This window comes from Acipenser ruthenus, chromosome 2 (genome assembly GCF_902713425.1).
Source record: "Acipenser ruthenus chromosome 2, fAciRut3.2 maternal haplotype, whole genome shotgun sequence".
NCBI lineage: Eukaryota > Metazoa > Chordata > Actinopteri > Acipenseriformes > Acipenseridae > Acipenser > Acipenser ruthenus.
In genome coordinates, this window is record NC_081190.1 from 60,681,192 (window position 1) to 60,703,937 (window position 22,746).

Here is a 22,746-nt window from a genome sequence, read left to right on the forward strand (position 1 = left end):
GTACGTTCGGGGACCTCCTGTACTCCCTGAACCTCACTCGGTGCGTTTCCTCCGTAATGTTAAGACGGCGGAGAATAGCCAGCTTTACCAGGTCATATTGAGCGGCGTCGTCATCCCCCATCGCCTGGTAGGCTGCCTGCGCTTCCCCAATCAGGCAGGGTCCCAGCTGGCTTGCCCAGAACTGTCGGGGCCATGACGCGGTGGTAGCCAGCCGCTCAAATGCCACCAGGTATGCCTCTGGATCATCATCCGCCGTCATTTTCTGCGTCCGTGCTTTGGGCGCTCTGAAGCTGCATTCTGCTGATGCTGTGGGAGGTATTGCCAGCCCGACCCTCTCGATCAGCGCAGTGTACCTCTCCTCTCTCCGTCTTTCCTCCACCTCCCGTCTGCTGTCCAGCTGCTCCAGCAGCGCCGACAGTGTTGCGTAGTCCATCCTTACTTCTGACAACCACGTGTGGCAAAGTGGTAATGACGTGCAGGTGAGTGCAGTGCAGAAGAATCACACAGACAAACGTTGGTACAGGTGCAAGGGTGTTTATTTAAATTAATAAATGTCCAGAGCCTCAAGGCAAAACCTGTAACTAATAATAATGCTGGAAGTGATACAGCGGCGTGTATCACTTCTCGTTATAATCCTACGGGTTTGACCCGCAACCCCAAAGTCCCGTTCCGACACCCACACTAAACACAAACACAAAGACAGTGCGTGATTTAAGTGCTAAAAGGTGCAAAACAAAAGACAGTTCCAGTAGTGAAAAGGTGAGTGGTGAAGTCCGGGTTTGTCGCTGGCCTGCGGCTGCAGCTCCGGATCGTGCTCAGTAATCTTTAGTGAGACAACAACACACAAGACACACAGTGTTAGAACACAGACACAAAACACTCACGGTCGATCTCACAAACGGGCTCCTTCTTGGTCATATAATTTAACCATATGCAAAGGAACAGATCACTCAAGCCATGCCCCCTATTTATACCCTTGCCCATGACCCCGAGGTTAACGAGCGCATCCGCTCCTCCAGTCCTCGGATGCCACGCCGCTTACCGTCTGGGTCACTGAGCTCGGGTGCCATAGCTCCGCCCCCTTCCGAACTGACCGACTTCCATCTACCCTACGGAATAAATTGTCGTGCCATTTCATTAAGGGTACTCTGTTCCTCGTACACCGTGCTCTCACAGGTCGAAAGGGAGATCTAACACTAAGACTCATTCGATCTCTGTCACAGGTATGCATTAACTACAGCCTTCCATTTGAACTGTAATGTTACTTTGAACTGCTGTACACAAACTTGGTCTTACAATAAAAACAAAAACAACAATTATTCTTATTTGCTTTATTGATCACAAACAATATGGCTGTGAAGCAAATAAACACAGAAACATCACTTTTTTTAAAAATTCCAAAGGCCTGCACGCACATTCTATATACAGTGGAACGTCGCATATCCGACCGTCAAATAACTGCCCGGATCAATTAACCGCCTCGCTAAATAAATAAATAAATAAATATTAAAAGTAGGCTACGAGAGTAATGGCATTGGCAGCAAATGCAGCGTCCGCGATGGAAACAGAGAAAGCGTTATAGCAATCAGCCTTTTGGTGAGTTCCCTTTTAAGAGAGGTGGGCTGTGTGTGTGTGTCAGTCAGCTGTGTGTAGCAGTGACGTTTCAATACAACAATCGAGAAAGCTTTTTTTTGTGCAATGTTTATATAATGGAGCGCACGCATGTAGATATTGGCAGCGTGTTGTTGTAGCTTTTAAATGCATTTGAATTAAAAAAGCAAGCTTCATAAATGCAATGCTTACCGGCCGTTTGTTTAAAATAGCTGAAGCAATATTCAAACCGAGCTGCTTATTGGCTGTTGGCAATATCAAGAAAAAGCTCAAAGTACCGTGACAGAGATATTAAGAAAGCAGAACCAGGGAGGCAGGGACTTCTAGAGTTAAGAAAGAAGCCATCAGTTTTAGGTTACTGTACATTTGACTTTTTTAAAAAAAAAAAAAAGCTTTGCGTGGAGATGGCTTACAGCAAACCGCATAGCAACACTGTGTTTTTGTAGCCTAATTAATCTTGTTTACGTTTGCTTAATTTTAAAGCAAAAAATGTCCCCATGTTTAAGGCAGTTGGCGTGTTATTTTTGTTCACTAACCTATTTATGGATGTGTAAATGTTAATTTTTCACATATCCGCCTATACCCCAGTCCACAGGGGGTCGGATATGCAACGACATACTGTATTTCCAGGGTTTTAAACTAAAACAAATAAATGCTTTCTTGTAATCTCCCTTTCCAAGTGCACAGCCATGCTCCCAAACATTTATAAACAAAAAAAGGTCCACAAATATAAAAAAGAACCAATACTGCACTAATGCAAATAAAGAAACAATAATATTGTATTCCTTAGTGAGCGCCTTGCTATAGCAATATAAAGCATCCCGACTCTCTCCAAACACAGAATATTGTATTTATTTTATAGATTTACCTTTCAAAAATTCAGTTGACAGATAGGTATATTGGTAGGTTAGGTACAGGGGGATAAAGACGTCACCGAGAAATCCTAAGGCTTATTCACCAGTCACAAACTTGCATTGCATGTAAGAGGATTCAACCGTACATTTTTTTTTTTTTTACTGGTGTTTCTGTCAATTCCCAGGCAGGCTACAATTAGCTGTACCAACATGATCAATTCTCTCATATGGAGCGCCATTTGTGCCAAAACAATTCATCAATTAATTTTCAATTCATTAATTAGTTTATCAATTCGTGGATCAATTCATAAATTAATTAGTCAATTCATCCATTATGAAAGGCTAGAAGGGCTTCTGGATGAATTGATTGCTCCACGATTGACCTGTGAATTTACAAATTCAAAGATGAATGGCCAACTGTCAATCTTACACTGCACCAAAAATACATAACAATTTCTAGCCAATTGGAGCAGGTACTAACATTTAAACCAATGAGAATCCAGTCTCATGCAAAACTGCTTCAGCCAATAACCTTGTAGCTTACTAGAAAAGGCGTTTCAATCACCTCAGCCACCAGCAAAGAATATATCTTTTTTTTTTACATGGATGGTGTGTACTGAAGCCCTGAACCCCAGATAGGAAAAAAAAACACAGAATCTATCTTGTACGTACACAGTATGAGAAGAGCTGCAACTATACTGCATTTAAACCACAGACACAAAACTATGAAAACAATTCTACAAGCTGTTAATTGCATAGGGTAAATAGATATACATATTATTTTTCCATAGAGTAACGTATAGTGTTATATTCATGGTATAGGTTATAATAATTAACGAATACATATGGGCTAGTTTTATCTGCGTATGCCATATTAGTACTAATATTTAATTTAATTTAAAGTGGTTTTGTTAGGGTTTTCTCTTAACACACATTTGTTTAGGCCTATGACTATGTATCGCTGTGTTATTTATGAGTGACCCATGAATACTGGTAGCTATATTGAAGTCTTGGCAATTAACAGCTTTGTAGATGTTGTGTCGAGATCACAAGATAATCTATCGCAGGATCTTGAGAAAACAGAAGTGATTACTTCTGTTTTCATGACATAAGTTATCTATCTCAGGGAAATGGAAGTAATGACTTCTGTTTTCTTGTGATCACGCGATAACGGAATGGTTTTGTCATGATCACAAGATAAATTCTCTTGTGATCTCGACATAGGGTGGCCATCGGTCCGGGATTGACCTAGACAGTCCAGGAATTGGCATCTGTGTCGGGGTGGCAGGAATTAACAAGCCCAGACGCCCTAATGTCCAGTTTTAAGTAAAACACATAAGAAACACCAACCTTCCTTTAATATTTTCTTTGACATTGTGGCAGGATGGCTTGCAGTGGTGAGGTGTGGTGACGTCACGGACCAGGAAGTAACTGAACCAAAACAATGGATGGGTGGGTGAAACTGAACGCAACGGCGTTCAGCTGGATTTAATAAATAATAATACAAAACAAAAGATTTAAACACATACCAAAACACAAAAACAAAAGGGCATGAGGGCCAAACGAATAAACAGAAACAAGTATATCTTATTATATAGCAATTGTTCGTTATATTCTCCTCGCTCTCTCTCTCCGCTCTCCCGTACTCTCCTCTCTACACTCAACAACCCCGCAGCACGGACAGCTGCAGGTTCTTATACTCTGGCCGAGGGGTTAACTAGCTGTTAATTATCTTATTACCCCTCGGCCACAGTCTGCACGCGTTTGGTAAGAATGCGTGACTGTCAGCTACTTAAATAATCAGTAGCTGATCAGCCATGCATCCTCACAGGTTTTTAAATATAAAAAACAATAACAAAAGACGCAGCGCTTTTATCCGCGCCGCAAACAAGTACAAATAATAATAAATAAATACATAGGGGCGGGACACTCCGCCACAGACATACATTAGTTGTTTAAAGGATTTCCACTACTGTATTAGAAATGTACTGTTTAGTACTGATCTGCACATTCTACTTTGTCCCCAGCATTATTTAATGAACATATCCACATGATGTAAACAATCCAATTGAGGTGTTGCAGTCATGTGACCCCAGCAGGCTACACCGCCAATACATGGTCAATACAACCATGGCAGCTAATGCAAAAAACAAAATGTAATGTACTTGCAACTACAGAGTACACTTCTAACCTCCAGTCACAGGAATTAGAAATGTATAATGATAAGTGCCAGATACTTGGAATTTGTGACCCCTACTGTGCACCCCCGGTGCTTTTTACTACCATGAAAGACAGCGATAAATGAGTTTCTTTATTCCTTTTGAGAAAACTTTACTTACATGATACCAGTTAAGAAAATAGAAATGTTCAAAAATATGGTACTAATATTAATTATATACAGTATTTCTATGTTTGTATGTAAACATTTTACATCTTTCGTTAAATAGACTATTTTAAAAAAATTGTTCTACGAAGCGTCAGTAACTGGAATCTAATTTTTTTGTTCCTGTAAAATCAACTTCAGCGAGTGTAAAATCGGAAGTTTAACAAGCTTAGTTAAATTGTCATTACTCGCCAATGCCTTTTGACCTCCAGTATGGCCATGCTGTGCTGTTATGACGTTACATGGTGATGTGTGATTCAGGACTGGCTGGATTTTGTGTCTGAGGATCCTTCACCCTGAACTTGAAAATCCAAGTGTCATGGCAAATGTCGCCTCCTTGCCACATTTCGCCCCCCAGTATAGTGATAAATTCAGTTTTGCAATTAAGAGTCAACAGAGTAAAAACCAAAACATATTTTTGCATTTTTTATTGGTATTTAATCGTAATGTTTATACTTGTATTGCTTTTCTTATTTATCATCTCTGGATGCTTTACATTATATTGATCTGCATGTGATTAAATACATAACCTTTACAGTAAATAAAAAATCCATAAAGCATGGTTTAATTACGATATATAATGGCAATTAAGCCATATATATTTTTGTGTATGTATAATATATTTTACATATTTAGCCGTAGCTCAGCTATTTGTAATATTGAAAAACCGAAACCAAATCTGAGTACATTTTGACTCATTTTGTCTCTTTTTACAGACACACAACTGATAAAGGCGTTGTTTTGTAGTTTTTAACGTGTATTAATAATGTGTGTTAATATTTATTACAAGGGGAGATCTGGTGGTATTGTGTTAAACTGTATTACAGTATACTGCAGTTCTGATAGACCTAGGCTGACTGAGAAATATGTCCGGGTTTGCTCTGTGGAAAAGGTGGCATCCCTATCTCGACATAACAGTGAATGATTTTATTTTTTTCCGATGGCCTCAACGAACCACCATAGACCTCACTCTACACACTGGATTCCAGCACTGCATCACTAGCTACTGTATATCCTGCCACCCCACTAGATTATTGCATTCTTCTTATTATAATACTGCTTTTTTATTAATTGATTATAATTCTACCATATTTGTTTTATTTATTGTATTTATCACTGCACAGTAAAACTGTAAGTCACCTTGGATATTAGCATCTGTTATATGAAATAATAATAAATAATAATAATAATTATTACGAGATAGATTCTGTGTTTTTGTTTTTTTCATCTGTGGTTCAGGGCTTCCGTATGTACCATGAAAGATTTTTTATTTTTTTTTGGCTGGTTGCTGATGTTATTGAAATGCCTTTTCTAGTAAGCTTCAAGGTTTGGCTGAAGCAGTTTTGCTTGAGACACCTTTTTGGCACAGTCCGAGATTGACAGTAGGCAATTCATCTTTTCATTTGTAAATTCACAGGTCAATTGTGGAGCAATCGATTCACCCAGAAGCTCGTCTAGCCTTTTGTGTGGATGAATTGACTAATTAATTTATGAATTGCTGCATGAATTGCTAAATGAAATAATAAATTGCAGAATTAATTTATGAATCGATGGACGAATTGACCATAATTGTTTTGGCACAGTAGCATTCGCTTGTAGTTTATTCACAATTGACCATGGAAATGCCGGGATTCAACAAAATGCAAGAAGCTTGATAACATGCAAACTCAAACTGTGCAACAAAATTGCTATGTGTTTTCTTTACACATTACATTTAAATATCATGCGGAATTCATATTTTTTCAATGCGTAAAACACCCAGTATGCAGCTTATGTGGAGCGCTGATTGTGAGTATTTGTGAAATGCTTCCCTTAAGATTTCCAGTAGGCAAAGCAAGCACTGTATGAAATAATCTTGACTGTCTTAATGTTGTCTCCACAGATGATACAGATGGCGATACGTACAATGCCACCTATGCATTTGTAAATACTGGTAAGAGTGTTTCCTATATGATTTTAAGTCTCTTTTTCTACACTTTTTAAAGTTCATGTAAGGACAGGCACACACCCTGTAGGTAGTGTGTAGGAGAGACAGTTTCAAGCTGTGGCTGTTGTGAAGGTGAGTGAAACAAAATGTTGTTCATTTCTACACCTCTTCCACCAAAATCCAGTCAATACAACAATTCAGTTTATAGGCACCTTATGTGACAGTTTGAGCTATGTTTATTTAGCAGACGCCTTTATCCAAGGTGACTTACAGAGAATAGGGTGTGTGAACTATGCATCAGCTGCAGAGTCACTTACAATTACGTCTCACCCGAAAGACAGAGCACAGGGAGGTTAAGTGACTTGCTCAGGGTCACACAGTGAGTCAGTGGCTGAGGTGGGATTTGAACTGGGGACCTCCTGGTTACAAGCCCTTTTCTTTAACCACTGGAACACACAGCCTCCTAATGTCAAAAAGCACAGCCAAAAGTCCAGAGTACAAATATAAGATTCTGTTACATTGGTGTGAGGGTGTGGAAGACATCCTAAAATGAAAAACAGGCTCACAGAAACGGACCGATCCCCAGTTCTTAAATGATGAGTTTTGTCATTTAAATATTAGAATGTAAAACCCAAAACATTCCCAAACTATAAGAGGAGTTCACTGAGGAATTGATCCGATGAGAGTTATCTGCACTCTTCCCAGCTCTACAGAGTTTGTACAACCTGCTGTTAATTTTAATATACAGTTGCAATTTAGCATCTTATGCCCAAGATTACAAAGCTAATTTCTCACTACAATCAAAGAGGGCTGGGCTCCCTTCAATGCCCGCTCGCTCCTTTCCAGTTCAGAGGAGCTTTCTTTGATCAGGTCATTGTGAGAAAGAATCATGTAAAAATAAAATTAAAAGATAACCAGTACTTTCTGGTTAATCTACAAAATAAAGAAGATTGTCATACTTTCGAAAAAATCTTCCCTTAAATAATAAAAATACCCCCTAAGTCTGGTCCCAGTCTTGCTGAGGCAGCACAATGCACCCTATTTGAAAGAGGTATCAATAAAGGTTGTTTACTTTATGCATCTTTGTGTTAGATAATTACAGCCCATCAAACCCAATGCAGGCACACCCTGCGCCCAAGACCTACACATACCGGCCTTTGTCGAAGAGCATCTCCGACAACAGCACTAGCACCTTTAAAGACTCATCGCCTTTGCTTCCCCCTCCTCCACCGCCAATGCCATCTCTATCCCAGCTGAGACCACTGGAGAGAGCCACGCTTGAAATGTAAGCGAAACACGATTATCCAAAATCCAGAATGTACAACAAATGTCTTAATTTACAATCTTTTGCAATCTTGATAAAATGCCTGATACATTTATTTGTAAATAACGCAATACAAAGTATATTTGTGATAAACATTTAGCTCTTGTGCTACAGTGCGTTACGTTGATTTTTCAGGATTTATATTTCATGAATACTGAAGCGTTAATGAGTAGAGGTGTCTCAGGTGTAATTGCAAACCACACTGGTGAAAAGCTCAACTCAGTAAGATATGTTAAGCTCTTAAAAAGAGTATAGTAAAATATCTTTACAGTACAGTGCTTTAAAACCTATTGAGAATAAGTGTGAGCTTAAAGGTTTTACATGCTCTTCAGTGCTGCTTGGCTTTTCATATAGCTTTTATTCTTGTTTTCAAAAGGAATGAATGGGGACCTCCGGACAGAAAAGTTGATACCCGAAAATACCGTGCTGAACCCAGGAGTATTTTTGAGTACGAGCCAGGGAAATCATCCATTTTACAGCATGAAAGACCGGTAGGAGCCATATTAATAATAGTAGTATAATAACAGTATCTAGCAATAATAAAATTATTATTTTTCTTTGGTACGTTTTACTTGGTATCTTAGTTCCTTCATAAAAAGCATTCATGATACGATGGTAGATGGCTTTATGCACCACTTCTTCAAGCACAATCAATATCACGTACTGTATCTGCCACAGAGCGAGATGTAAAGAGCCACTGAACTGTGAATGAATATGACATACTGTATACCCTCAACTACAGGGCTGTAGCAAATCAGGAGATGCCAAAAAAAAAAAAAAAACCTTTCATAAAATTGCAGCTTGATGATTGTCCTCTATTTCATTTTGTCCCTTAATGAACAAGAATGTCAACAGTAACAGTATGTGATGTAAATTCAGCTCCCTGCTGTGGAGTGTGTGCTTTTCAGAAATCATTGTTAATTAACAGCGCATTATATAGCTTGACTACTGCCTGGAGCATCATTTTGCTTTATTGCATGTATTTTATTTTGTAATGCGCTTATGAAAACCTCAATATATGAACGCTAATTGTCTGGGACAGAATGATTGAAGATTGGAACAAGAAGGACTGTGGATATTCAATATAAAAAGGAGCCTAAATGTCAACATGTAGTAGCTGATGTAAATTGTCATTTAATATTTTAGGGCATTTAAATCTTTAAATGATTCAACTGTTTTCAGAACATCTTGTTTCAGAATTCATTGCACTTATCTTCAACCGTATTTAAGCAACCAGTCCAGAATGAATAAGCTTGAACAAAGTCCAGTTGTTCTCTAACGTATCCTAAAGACATCAATAGTTTGATAATTCATTGAATCTAACTTCTAGCTATCTATTGTGGAACCATACCGTAGTGAAGCACTGACTGCAACTACAAACCTTAAAAAAATACATATGGGGCTCCCGAGTGGCGCATCCAGTAAAGGCACTCCGCGTGGAGTGCAGGATGCGCCCTATAGTCTGGACGTCGCAAGTTCAAGTCCAGGCTATTCCTTTGCCGACTTAGGATGGGAGCTTCCAGGGGGCGCCGCTCAATTGGCCAAGCGCCACCCGGAGGGAGGGAGGGTTAGGTCGGCCAAGGTGTCCTCGGCTCACCGTGCACCAGCGACCCCTGTAGTCTGGCCGGGCGCCTGCAGGCTTGCCTGTAAGCTGCCCGAGAGCTGCGTTGTCCTCCGACACTGTAGCTCTTGGGTGGCTTTATGGTGAGTCTGCAGTGTGTAAAAAAGCGGTCGGCTGACGGCACACACTTCGGAGGACAGCGTGTGTTCGTCTTCGCCCTCCTGAGTCAACGCAGGGATGGTAGCGGTGAGCTGAGCTTAAAAATAATTGGCCATTCCAAATTGGGGAGAAAATAATAATAAATAATTGGCAACAACTAAATTTAAAATAAATAAATAAATAAATACATATACGAATGAATTATGAATATGTTTTACCAGTGCTTGCCACAAAAGAAAACACAGATTTGTTTTGAGTTAGTTTTACAAATTAATTATTTAACTCTGGGGTGCTCCGATTTAGTTTTTGTTAGCGTCAAAGAGTCATGGAGGCTGTGAGGGTTAAGTTTGCATCTTAAATGGATGTCTGTAAATTATTCTTAAATCTTAAATGGCTGAGAACAGTATTCCCTTGTGTATTGTAGTGATATTAGAGCACACTTTTTTTAGAACTTGTAGAGATTTAAACCAATTATCTTGAAATTAAAATGTCCATCACTTAATATTGGTTTTTTATTTCTGATTTCCTATACTGGTAGTGCAAACCAGTTAGTGTTACGTTGGAGTTGATGGTGACTGATTGTGCAGGAAGCTTTCGCCCTTGGCAGAGCAACATCGACCCCAGCTGTCCTCTGACCTAATAGCAAGTAGTCTGGCGTGCACTTTGATTTTGTAGCTGTTATTTTCCAATCCCTCTCTGCTGAAATCAACACAAGCCTAGTTTTGTCTTCAGAATGATCTGGTTATATGTAGGCGTTTTGGGATTGATTGGATTCATATTTTACGGCGAGCTGACATCTGAGGAATAAATGTGGCAAACAGTTGTTGAATTTCTAACTCTCTCAAAGTCCAGTGATACAGATTCACAGCAACTTAAAGACAAATGGGTAGTTGCATTGTAGTTGCATTATCATGTAGAAGATAGTATTTCTGCATTGTACCATGCAGCCTATCCACTACCTACCTAAATCTCCTAAATTGTTTCTGAGACAAATTGTGTTAAAGGCAGTTCTAGTGGAATTTTAATTAATCAAAGCTTTATTATGTAACTGGATTTTAAAATGTAACCTCTTGAAAAAAATGCATTTTATAATTGGGTATGAAATACAGTTTAAATATCTCTAAGCGGAAATCTGGCCCATTCAGGATTCTGGGACAAGTTTAAAAGAACCTTCATTAGAGATTCTTTTCCACTGAGAACAACTACACTGCACTAACGCAAGGAAACACTAAAACCCATTTTAATTTTTCTCCCTTTCAGTTACACTGCAGTGTAATGAAGTCTGCATTTTTTATACACACTCGTATAAGATATGTGACAGGGTTGTAGTTTGTTCAGGGATAAGCAGTTCACTAAACAAAACATTACACAAATGACAACTTTTTGCCCATAGTTCTTTCTTATAGAAAAAGAATAGCAAAACATTTTCTTTCTGCATATGTAGATAATTATGTGTATTTCTACATGCATGTCACTGAATATTATTTTGCACAGATATGCCAAATGTTTTGTTTTTTTTTTTATCTGAAAGAAAATGTACATGCTTGAATTATGATACAATGTGCCGATGTATTGGATGTACTCTTGCACATAATTAGTTCACGTGCTGGGATTCAAGTGAATAATTAATTAGTAATTGAATCCCGGCACAACCGTATATATAGATGCATGTTTCACTCACTCGGGGTTGTGTGTTCGGTGAGTGGAGAACGGGTGTGGAGAGGAGGTAAAAGAGACTAAAATAATAATAATAATAATAAGTGTTTAGACTCACCGTGTTTGTTTGTCTGTCCGTCCTTTTATTTGTTTCATTAAACCTACTGAGTGCAGCCATTGCGTTTTCAGTTTCAACCCCAGTACTGTCTGTCTGAGTGATTCTTTCTGGTCTGACATCATCACTGCAGCTAGCCTGTCACAGAAAGTAATGTTTAAAATTATATTTTGCCTTCAGAAAGTAACATTTATTTTATTATATGCTAATTTGTGTCACTTTTCATAATTTTCATGTATCATGATACTGGTCCAAACACCTTAAAGTACATTAGAAACTTTTGTGAACAAAAACCATGTCTACGTCCTCTATTCAGCTGTCTGTTTTCTCAAATCAAGGGGTTTAATGCAGGAGGGTTGTGTTGTCAAGGGAGCACTGGGTGAGAGAACATATTCAAGAATGTCCATTATTTACCTCATTGAACATTATTTAGCATGATATGATAATAATTCCATTGAAATTCATGAACACATGTGAGTTTGACATGACATTTCCACCTCGCTTAGTGTGCTTTTCCTTCCCTTTTTTCCTTCACTTCTGCTCCAGATTTATGGCATACACGCAGATGAGATAGATTTAGAAAATGAACCCTGGTATAAGTTCTTTTCTGAACTGGAATTCGGACGTCCGGTAAGTGAGTCTAGTAAGCATTCAAGAAACCCGAATATGCACATCCGCTATAAAGTAAATTGTTGAACTACTTTGCCCGCAGTTCTGGTAGAGGCTTGGCATGTTGTGAGAATGCTCAGTGATGTATTTGTTTTGTGTAATAGACAGACCAAATGATATAGTGCTTGTCATAGATGATTTTTGGACTGGAAAGTCATCTAGCAAGCTTACTTACAGTATCACTGTAAAATGTGTTCATTGGGGCTTGCAGGTATGGATGTGCAAAAGATCAGAACATGGTGGCTAAAATCTCCTCTCTTTTAGTTATTATTTTTTTTAACAACCTGATGATGTTATCATACCAATAGGGTGTTTTAATACCATAGTATGGAATCTAATCATTTTACTATAACACAAAAAAAACTGGGACCGAGAAGAGTATTCATATAGCATTGGAAGGGGAAATCAAAGCTGAATTATATGCACACCCGTACCTAATGGCGTTTCTGCGTGGTGTGAAGTGTATTTTAATTTTTTTTAATGACTTGAATAACTGTAAGAGAAAAGTATCAAATAAGTCTGCTATTGTTGTGGATGCTACAATAGAATAGATGCATTCTGCTAGTTGTATAGGCCTTTTGAATCTTCGCATGCAAATACTGTAGCTGCTAAACCTCAAGTCTCAAGTCTCTAATACAGCATGGGGTGGTAGATTTATAAATAGAGAGGCAGACAGATGTTCATTGTACATGTGCAGTGTTGGCTTCCACTTTCCTAGCCCCTTTCAATACCAGCATTTATTATGGCATACCAGAATGAAAACCACCACGAATCCTGTTACATGCTGCGCATCCACAGTGCAGTACTGACATAACACACAACTCTCAGAGTGAGCGTGACAGGGGTACTTTTATGTGACACACTGAAGCAACAAGAACAGAGTAATTAGCCCTGCTGTCTTATTAAAGCTATTTAAAGATAGTTTGAGAGGTTAACTGCTCTTTCATTTCCTTAGTGTTGACCTTTGCTAAATGATATACCAATGAGTTAATTCCGGTGTAAAGTGTAATAAAATAGAGCCAACTGTGCAGGATCAAGGGGGAGAAGACCTCCTACGTTGCAGGAATCGGGTGTCTGTTAGACGGGGCCGAAACTTTCCTTTTCATCAGGATTCCATGTTGAATTCGGCTCTTAAAAATATATATTTGTAGTTTTCCTGAACTTTAACTTTAACTACCAGTAAGTGAAAACTGTTTTGAAAGTTTTGAGCTTTGTTTAATTAATGGAAACAAGGAGGGGGGGCAGTCTTTTAATAGCACTTGGGATAAATGTGTAATAAATAGCTGAATAATACTTAAAAGCCCTTGAACAAAACATTTTAGACTATTTAAAGCTTTGAAATATTTTTTTCAGGCCTTTTAGTTTTAAATATCAGAATAAAAAACTGAACATATACTGTAGCAAAATATTACACATGCACTAGGGACAAATTAGTTAGCTATTAGTTAACACTGATGAAAAATGACACAAGAATTAAAGATAACTAAATAGTTTGAAATCATTCTTCAAGGTAAAGCCCTTGGATCAGCTTTTTTATTATTATTATTTATTTATTTATTTGGCAGACGCCTTCATCCAAGGCGACTTACAGGTGTTACATGGCAGTACAGGGTTACAATGAAGATTAATATTTAAATACAGTATAGTTTACAGTACGTTCAAATAATACTACTAAAATACAATATGAAATAGGATGCAACAAGTTAGGATTACAATAGTGTGTGAAGGATTTCCATGCATCAAGCTTTAAACCATTCATCACAGCTTGATTAATTTTCCACTCTACTTTTCCTTTGCATGCATGTTTTTTTCTTTCTGCTGTGCTGCTGCTCTGTGTCCTTCAGTCTTCTAACCATGTCACTTTCTCCACATGTTCTTTCCCTTGATGCCATTGACTTTCCTTCACCTCATCTTTCTACCTCTTCCTATACGCTGCTTCTGATACAAGCCTCCTAAAAAACTTTTGGATTATATGCCAGAAAGCTCTCCGGGTGTCTCCACCAAGGTAATGAACACTTCTTTGAATGGTTCAAGAAGCTCATTATATCACATAATTTCACAAACATTACTCACAGGAAAAGTCACTTGTCTGAACAGTGATAGTTTGCAGGTATAGTCTTCCTGTTTCCTGTAATTATCATCAAATGCTTGTACATTATGAAGGTAGAGACTGGCAAAACAGAGCATGGCCAGATGTACCCCTGGGTTACACCACCTCAGTGCTTATTCCATCAATGGTTATGTTTACAACACCTTTGCACCCAGAATGCAACATTCTTTTTCTAGAATTTTGATGTCATACGAACATCATCGTACTATACTGTACTTTCCTAGATTTTGGAAAGTGCCAATTTGATACAATTAAAATTGTTTCATGGATCAAAATATGTCAAATTCAAGGGACAAATTGAAGAATCATCATCTTACTGAGAGAGAAATGCACGTCCTTTTCTCCTGTAATGCCGTTGCAAAATTTGTATTAAGAAATGTTTATCAACTTTAAAAAAAGGGGGGGGGGGGGCAAAGGGCTACATCAGAGCTTCCCACAAACTTGTCTGAATAATCTCAAAACAGGTTATTCTGTTTAAAATGTACTTTTTTTTTTTAAGACAAATTACAATACAAAGTCAAGATAATGTATATATGTGTATAATGTACACACGTCCAGGCTGTTGCTGATAAACTGTACATTAGAGTTGATATAAACCGATGATGTGGTAAAAAGAACAGGGGAATTGCGCCTCAATTATACCATGCCACCTCTATTATGTTATAAACATAGCCAATATCTTTTTACTGGCAGTTACCAAATTGCAAGTTGTTCTAATAAGTGAAACAGACTTGTTTTTAAGTGGTCATAATGCACAGTAGGGCAATGTTGAATTACCTTTGATGCCAGGCTGTTTGGTCAGTGAAACATTACAGACATTTTGTATCGCTAGTATAGGAATTTACAACTACGAGTTCGCAAATTAGTGAAAATCTCATATCCATTTTTACTCGCCATAAAGTTCTTTGTAAATGCCTCTAAGACTGTGTTTTATCATGCAGTGAAAAGGAATTACTTTAAAATAGTCTCTCAGCGGATCAGAAAATAATGACCCTTTTTATTGTACTGTACAATCAAATCTCCATATCTGAGTGCAGCATTCTCAGGCTGCTCAAGTGACTGTATATCTGGGTCTGTCATACTGGTTTCAAAACGCAAGCTTACAGTAGTGTCACGTTTATGGAAAAAGTCCTGTTATATAAACCCACTACTATTTATATAAACCCACTACTACTACTCTTATGAGTATGAGTGTGTGTGTGTGTGTGTGTGTATGTATATATATATATATATATATATATATATATGTGTGTGTGTACTGTTTGTATTACAAACGACCTTCTGAAGGTCCTGTCTAATGTGCTGATTCCAGTATCATGCTGTTTTCTGATTTACCTGCTGAATGAGAAGGTTTGCATAATGAGAAAAAAATCAAATAATTTAGATTACAATATAAATGTGCACTGTTTATCAAACTGTACTATCAAAAGTATAAGAAATTATGCACTTAGATAACAGGCTGCAAGAATCAAAATGGACATTTTGCAACAGTGGTCTAAATTCAGGCGGGCAGTAATCACAGTTAAATCACATCAAATTAATTTGGTACCAGTAATAAAAAAAACGCACATTTACGGGGGAAGAAACACTTTTTAAATGAATGAGACACTTTCTGTATTTAAAAAAAATAGATACTCAAAATGGGAAGAAAGGAACATGCTTTTTTGTAGAACACAATCCAATACTATATAGTTAGGGCTTCTGATTTTCAGTTTTAACTGATACAAATAGATAAAACAGCCCTGGTACAAAAAAAAAAAATGAAATCGGTGTATAGCCAATAAATATACTTTAAACCCACACCAACTACTGAGTGGCAGCAAATTCTTATTGGAGACTCTGCTTCAAAATTTAAAACTAGATTACAATTAGGAACGGAGACTTGTCTGCGGGATTTAAAGCTATATTACAGTTAGATAGGGAGGATTTAAAACAAATTTGCAAATTGTGGCAAAATGTAAAAAGAACCCAGAAGAATGTGCCCGTGACTTTAAGGATATAAGGAACAACTTAAGTGTGCAAGTACTGTCCAGTTACTATACATATTGTGACAGAAAAAAAATGGCCAAACCAATCATTTCATACTGTATATAATAAGCGAAAGTCCCAAAAAAAAGAACATTTTTGGGGTATCTCGAAAATAGATAAAAATAAGCACGAAAAATGAAATTAATAAAAACAGAAAAACAGAAGCCCTATATATAGTACAGTGTAATGTATTTCCCTTCTTGAGTACTAGTATACAATAATTTGAATTGGGTGCTGTAGATACGTTTTTCCTACTTCATATTGCTATTTTAGCTTTGTGGGGTTTTTTATTTTTTTCTTGAAAAACCAATCTAGTTTTACTGGTGCTACACATAAGACCAAATATAGAAGATACAGAAGATAAAAACTTCCACATAGACCCGCTAGAGGACCCTCAGTTTAAACAGGATGTACGTGTTTAAAATTGTAGCTAAAGCCTTGCAACCAATTAAAAAAGAAAAGGTGGCTGTCGTCACTTCGTGCAGAATTTATGGTGACAAGTGACCAGTGTGTTGGAGTGACACTGCATTCCAGGGGATGAACATCACTGCTACTTATAAAGATGGTTAAAAAAAAAAAAAAAAAACTAGTCAGATCAGTGTGCTTTTAGAGCAGTGCTCAATATGAACTGCCCTGGGCTGGCGCAGGCAGTAGAATGAAAGCGTATTCCAGCAATGCTTATAAAGAGTTTCCTGCTTTAATTGATATTGAGACACTAGTGAGTTCATTCCGAGACTGTATTGTGTTCTGGATATCAGGTTAAGATAACAACGGGCCACTTTCCTCACGTGGCAGCCTAATCTAGTTTACTGAGGCACTCTTTATGTCTTAATGCAGGTTCTACATCTCATAACACATTCGGTGCATTTGTAGCCAGCTTTGCCTTGTCTCTTCATAGACTATCAAGGGAATCCGAGACTCCTGCAGGGGAGAAAGGGTTTGTTTCAGAGAGCTGCCTTATTCACTGGAAGCTAATTATTTCACAGTTTTTTTTTGTTTTTTTTACAGATCTCTTTGTATCACCCTTCAGCGGAGAGAACTCCAGAAAGACCATCTAGGTAAGGATTTTTATTTTTTTTATCTGCTGTTTGTTTCAGGAACCTCTGGTTATATAGCATACTAAAATCATATATTGCTAAAAAATATGAAGTCAAATGGTTAAATTTTTGAAGTTTACTATACAGTAGATGTCTTTTTGTACTGCTGCTAACACTATCTTTGTGGAATGGCAGGTCAGTGTCTTTTCTTGCATTAATCAGTGTGACTCTACCCAGAGCAGAGCTGTCCTCCCCCAATAGCTTGCTGTGTGTTTGTGTCCCAAGGGCACATTGCATTTGCAATGAAATCTCCTGGGTATCATAATCTATCAAGCACCAGTACAACCCATGCACTGCAATTTAATAAGGAATGGCCTGTTTAGCAGCATTTCAGTATTGTATAACTGTAGCTGTGTAACATCATGTATGATGCAAAATAAGATGGTAAATTGCTTAGAATGTCCTGAATATCCACTGGAAGCAAACCATGTAATGTGGTTCTGAATTTTCAAGCATCAGTGATTTATTTTCTCTTTTATTTAGCTCGGCAAGTGACTATAGAAAAAGACGGAAGTCTGAGCCTGCTGTAAGTGATCAGAGAGCACACAGCAATCAAAATGCAAATCAGACCTCTCCAAGGGCTGCCGACATACAGGGGAAGAATAACACACTCAGAAAGCCATTGACTAGTTCCTCTCCCTCTTCTCCATCTAGAGTGAAAGGTAAGAATCTGCTCAAATTGTTTAGGTGAGTCACTTGTATCCCATAAAAACCGCAAATCAGAAGAAATTGAAAGTAGAAGGTATACGTTCTCGGATTCTGAACTGTCGTTGGATTTCAAATACCCTTTAAAATGCAAATACTGTAAGCTATGATTTTTTCCTGTGGTCTCTTTTAAGCTGAGAAAGGCTTTTATCTGTGCCATAACTGTTTTAGACTAACTTCTCGTTTTATTTCCACTGTTTTTCCCTAAAATATTGAAATAATGTTGTTTGTAATGCATAGTGGAAATAGTTTGTACTTTAGTCATTTTGTTTTTTGTATATGCATGTCTTAAAGGAAAGTAGATATGTTAGTGACTGAGTTTTGTATGTGCATGTCTTGAAGGAACGTAAATATTTTCCAACAGTGTTTAACAAATTATAATAGTTTGTATATGTTTCTTTTATGTTACCAATAAATATTTGACTATAAATTGACCTTTGCAGCATCAAGTGGAGGGTATTAATTTTGCTGCATACTTAGTGCTTATGACTGTATCTGTCTTTTTATTTTTTGCTTTCCTTTTCAAAAACATACATTTTCTTCCTTTGTCCCTTCTGCTTATAACCGAATGTCTTTGAGAACCTGTTAATTTCTTCTCATGTCTTTCTCTTGTCATGCTGCTCCATGGATTTCAAAGGTGGGGATATTAGCAAAATGTACTTACCCCTTTTAAGTTGTTCAGGTCCCAACCAGAATGCCTCACATGCGTTAGACTACAGTTACGATCACAATCAGCCTTTCCCGGTCATTCCACTGGGCTCAAAGAGGTCAATCAGCTTCAAGAACGGATGGCAAATGAACCGGCAAGATGCAGAAACTTGGAGTAGCGCAGAAGAAACAGTATCGCCAAAGCTGAAGTCTCGCAGCTGCGACGATCTTCTGACCGATGAACACGAGAGTTTAGCTGAAACGCAGACGAGGTCTGAAAGTGTGGGGTCACTGATGTGTGACGAAGAACTCAAAGATTCCTATTTTAGGGTGCGCTGTGAGGGATCAGAGCCCCGCATTCCCAGAACTCGACACAGATCAGCGCACAACGCTCCAGGATTCTTAAAGCTGTACAGGAAGATGCACCACATCAACCGAAAAGACTTGTTAAACTCCGAGGTGATTTGCTCAGTAAAATCCAGGATATTACAGTATGAACAAGAACAGCACAAATGCATGCTTGCAGGCTGGAGAGAGTTCAGTGAGGAGGTTCCCAGAGACATGGTGCCAACAAGGATTTCTGAATTTGAAAGAATGATCCAAAAATCCAAATCCATGCCAAATCTTGTTGACGAAACATTATCTGATGGTACTTTAGACTCCTCTAAAAGGGGAACATGTCCCAAGCGCCGCTTTTCCATTGAGTCGTTACTGGATGAGGAACATCCAAACAGAAATCCCACTGAGGGGCAAAAGCAATTCTACAAGTCAAAAACTGTGGTGCCAATCCACATCGAAGTCACCAATGAACATCAGCAACGGACAGCATCCCAATTTGATTACTCAGGCAGCGAGCATGACCCAGTGGTGTCCGACCTCAGTGACTTTGTTCAGATCGAGGGTTCTTCGTTTTGCAGTGATAGTGACTTTGATCATTTCTCCTTCACCTCTTCGGAAAGCTTTTACGGGTCAGGCCACCATCATCATCATCACCACCATCACAAACACCTGGTCAGCTCCTGCAAGGGCAGATGCCCAGCCTCCAACACCAGGTTCACCACTATGCTTAAGCACGAAAGGGCTAAGCAAGAAAGGAAGGAGCAGCTAAAGAAAGAAGAAGCTGAGTCAGGCTTGTCAAAGTTAGCATTCCTAGTCAGCCCAGTGCCTTTCAGGAGAAAAAAATGCTTGCCTCCTCAAAAACGAACTCAAAAACCACAATCAAAGACCTCAGTGTATGAAGCACTGGACTCGGCTTTAAAGGACATCTACGAACACATTAAAGCTGAAAAAAGGAGGGGGAGCCTTCCAGATAACAGTATATTACATAGACTCCTAGCAGAACTGCTTCCTGATATTCCTGAAAGAAACTCCTCCCTCAAAGCCGTGAGGAGGAGGAGCCCTTTAAAACAGCCTTATCAACAGCAGCCCCAAGATGGCCTTGTGAATTATGCTTCATACCAGACGGATTCTGGAAGATTACCCCTCAGTTCTTCGTATCAAGAAATGGACACCAACAACAACCAAGGGAACGATCATGCACAGTGTTATCAAGGTGGATTATACAACCCCCATTTTGCTTAACATCTGTTTGTTTGAACTCTTCACACAAATTTCATCCCACCCATTTCTCATGTGCATCTTGTAGAAATCCTGAAACCTAGGATAAAAAGTCAACTGTAGAACTGAATCTCAAGGAATTTGCTTAGTTAGTTTTACACTGTTAGAATTGTTTTAGTCCTCAGAATATTTGCCTTTGAACTCAAAATACAACTATATATATATATATATATATATATATATATATATATATATATATATATATATATATATACACACACACACAGTAGGCAAGTGACTTCAATTGTACTACCACTTTGATGTCCATTCCTATTGATGTTATCCTTTGCTTTTTTCCTGTCTTTGGCATTCTTTGGGTATTTATTTTTCTTCAAGCATACTCCAGGGCTGCCTTAAACACAGAGAAAAATTTAAGTCATGACGTTTGTTGTCGAATTCATTTCCATTGTGTCTGTGTCTGATATAAAATGCATGCACTCATATTCATTCACAAACATATTACTGTACAGTAATTATTATTATTTGTTGTTATTTCTTTTAAAGCCTCGATCAGCAGTACAATGAATCTGCCTCAAGCAATTTATTCTAGTGATTAAACACTTAATAGTAGAAGTTACTAAAAGTTAGACCAAAACCATATTGGGTTTAATTATCTTTGGGTTTCTCCATTTGGGTTGGCGATATTGCCACGCCAAAAAGAAAACAGCAAATTACTAACAATGTGTTTAGATCACATTTGCCAGAACAATTTGATAAGCAATTTGGTAGGTGAAGTTTGAAACTGTATTAGTATATGAGGATTCTCATGTTTTTGAACAGTTGAGACATCATTCATGAAGAAGAAAATAAACACTTTATACAGTGTTATGAAAAATATTTTTCAGTTAATTGTTTTTTTTTGTATGCCTATTAAACGTGAAATGTATCTGCTAATAGAAGCAGCCAGTGATATATGATAATTGCAGTTTGGAGCAGCTGAAGAAGAGTTTTAAATGATGGCCAGTCTAAAATGGGCCTGGATTCCTGCACTGAATGATAGATATTCCTCTGCTATTTTTACGCATCTCTTTCAGTTAAAGATACATGTGTGCGTCACTATTCGTGCGTATATACTATATTGGAAACTATTCTAATAGGGGACACATAAACATAGATTGTGCCCTATTCACAAAACTGTAGCTCTGCTTGTTAACAATCTGTGTATATGTTTAAAGAGTGTTTTGAATCACAAACTCCAAACTCTTCTTCGATGCATCCAAGAATGCTTTAAAGAATCCCTGACATTCTTTCTAAAGTAGCATTAGCAGGGTTTCAAGTTTTAAAAGTGTGGGCCCAATGACACATACATTTAAAACCAAAAGGACTTTCAACTATCCATATGGGTCAAGATTCAAAGTCTGGTGAGCCATTTTAGAAACACAGTTGGTCATGAAACAAGACTGAGCTCTAATTTGCAGATCATCAGTACCTTGAGACTTGGCAGAATGGTTATGCACTGGAAAGCCGCCAACACAAGAACATCGAAAAGAAGCAAAAACACTTAAATCTATCTAAATTGTAAAGGTGAACTAAGAAATATTATGCTGGCCTCGTGAAAATGATGTGTTTATATCCAAACAATGTTATACAGAAATAAACTATAAATATTCACTACAAGGGCCATTAGGATCCTAAAATCCCCTGCATGCTGTACACGTGAATAACACTAATGAGCCGTTACCATGTGGTCCCAATATTGATTAAAGGGTTGATGTAAACTAATTTAAACCCATACCACAGGGATTTTAATGTCACCCGTTATATTTGATTTCAAGACACCAGAAAAGTAGTTATTTCTAGTTTCAGCTGAAGCTTATCAGACTGATTCCAGATGATTCCTATCCTAATGTACACTCCATCGTTATGCAGTTTTAAGTACAGCATATGCAAGTCAACAATGACTAATGAAACACAGCACTTGGTGTCTGTCTATTAAATGTATTGGATTTCCATTCACATTGTGCCATTTTATTTTGAATAGCTCGGGAATCCTCTAGGGTCTTTTCTTCTTATGCTGATGTGGGTCGATATACTCCAACAAGAGGAACTCCAGATAGAGAGGTAATGAGTCAGTTAGATTACAAATCACAGCAATGTTTGCCAGACTCTACCTCCAGTGCAGACAGCAGTTTATAGAAATAATTGTATTTGAGAGATAAATGTACTGTTATGAAAAATCCCCAGGACATTAGCCTGGCATAGATTTATGAAACCTTCCATGTGATATTCATATACAGATTTTATACCTAGTGATTCACAGTTAAAACAAAGTTTATTGCTTG

General features: G+C 37.9%; 1 protein-coding gene across 28 annotated transcripts in view; it reads left to right on the forward strand.

The window, feature by feature from the left end:
* Positions 1-22,746, forward strand: part of LOC117409047 (sorbin and SH3 domain-containing protein 2-like) — a 147,875-nt gene that overhangs the window by 111,675 nt on the left and 13,454 nt on the right. For 15 of the 28 annotated variants that reach the window (XM_058997934.1, XM_058997940.1, XM_058997928.1 and 12 more), the window contains 9 exons: positions 6,731-6,781; positions 7,868-8,060; positions 8,476-8,590; positions 12,137-12,220; positions 14,208-14,264; positions 17,406-17,455; positions 17,978-18,156; positions 18,837-20,399; positions 22,446-22,525. In XM_058997934.1, the coding sequence (XP_058853917.1) occupies positions 6,731-6,781; positions 7,868-8,060; positions 8,476-8,590; positions 12,137-12,220; positions 14,208-14,264; positions 17,406-17,455; positions 17,978-18,156; positions 18,837-20,399; positions 22,446-22,525 (2,372 nt within the window). Of the gene's footprint in view, positions 1-6,730; positions 6,782-7,867; positions 8,061-8,475; positions 8,591-12,136; positions 12,221-14,207; positions 14,265-17,405; positions 17,456-17,977; positions 18,157-18,836; positions 20,400-22,445; positions 22,526-22,746 lie in introns of those variants that run through there. The other 13 variants (XM_058998071.1, XM_058997979.1, XM_058998034.1 and 10 more) reach the window with 6 other exon arrangements.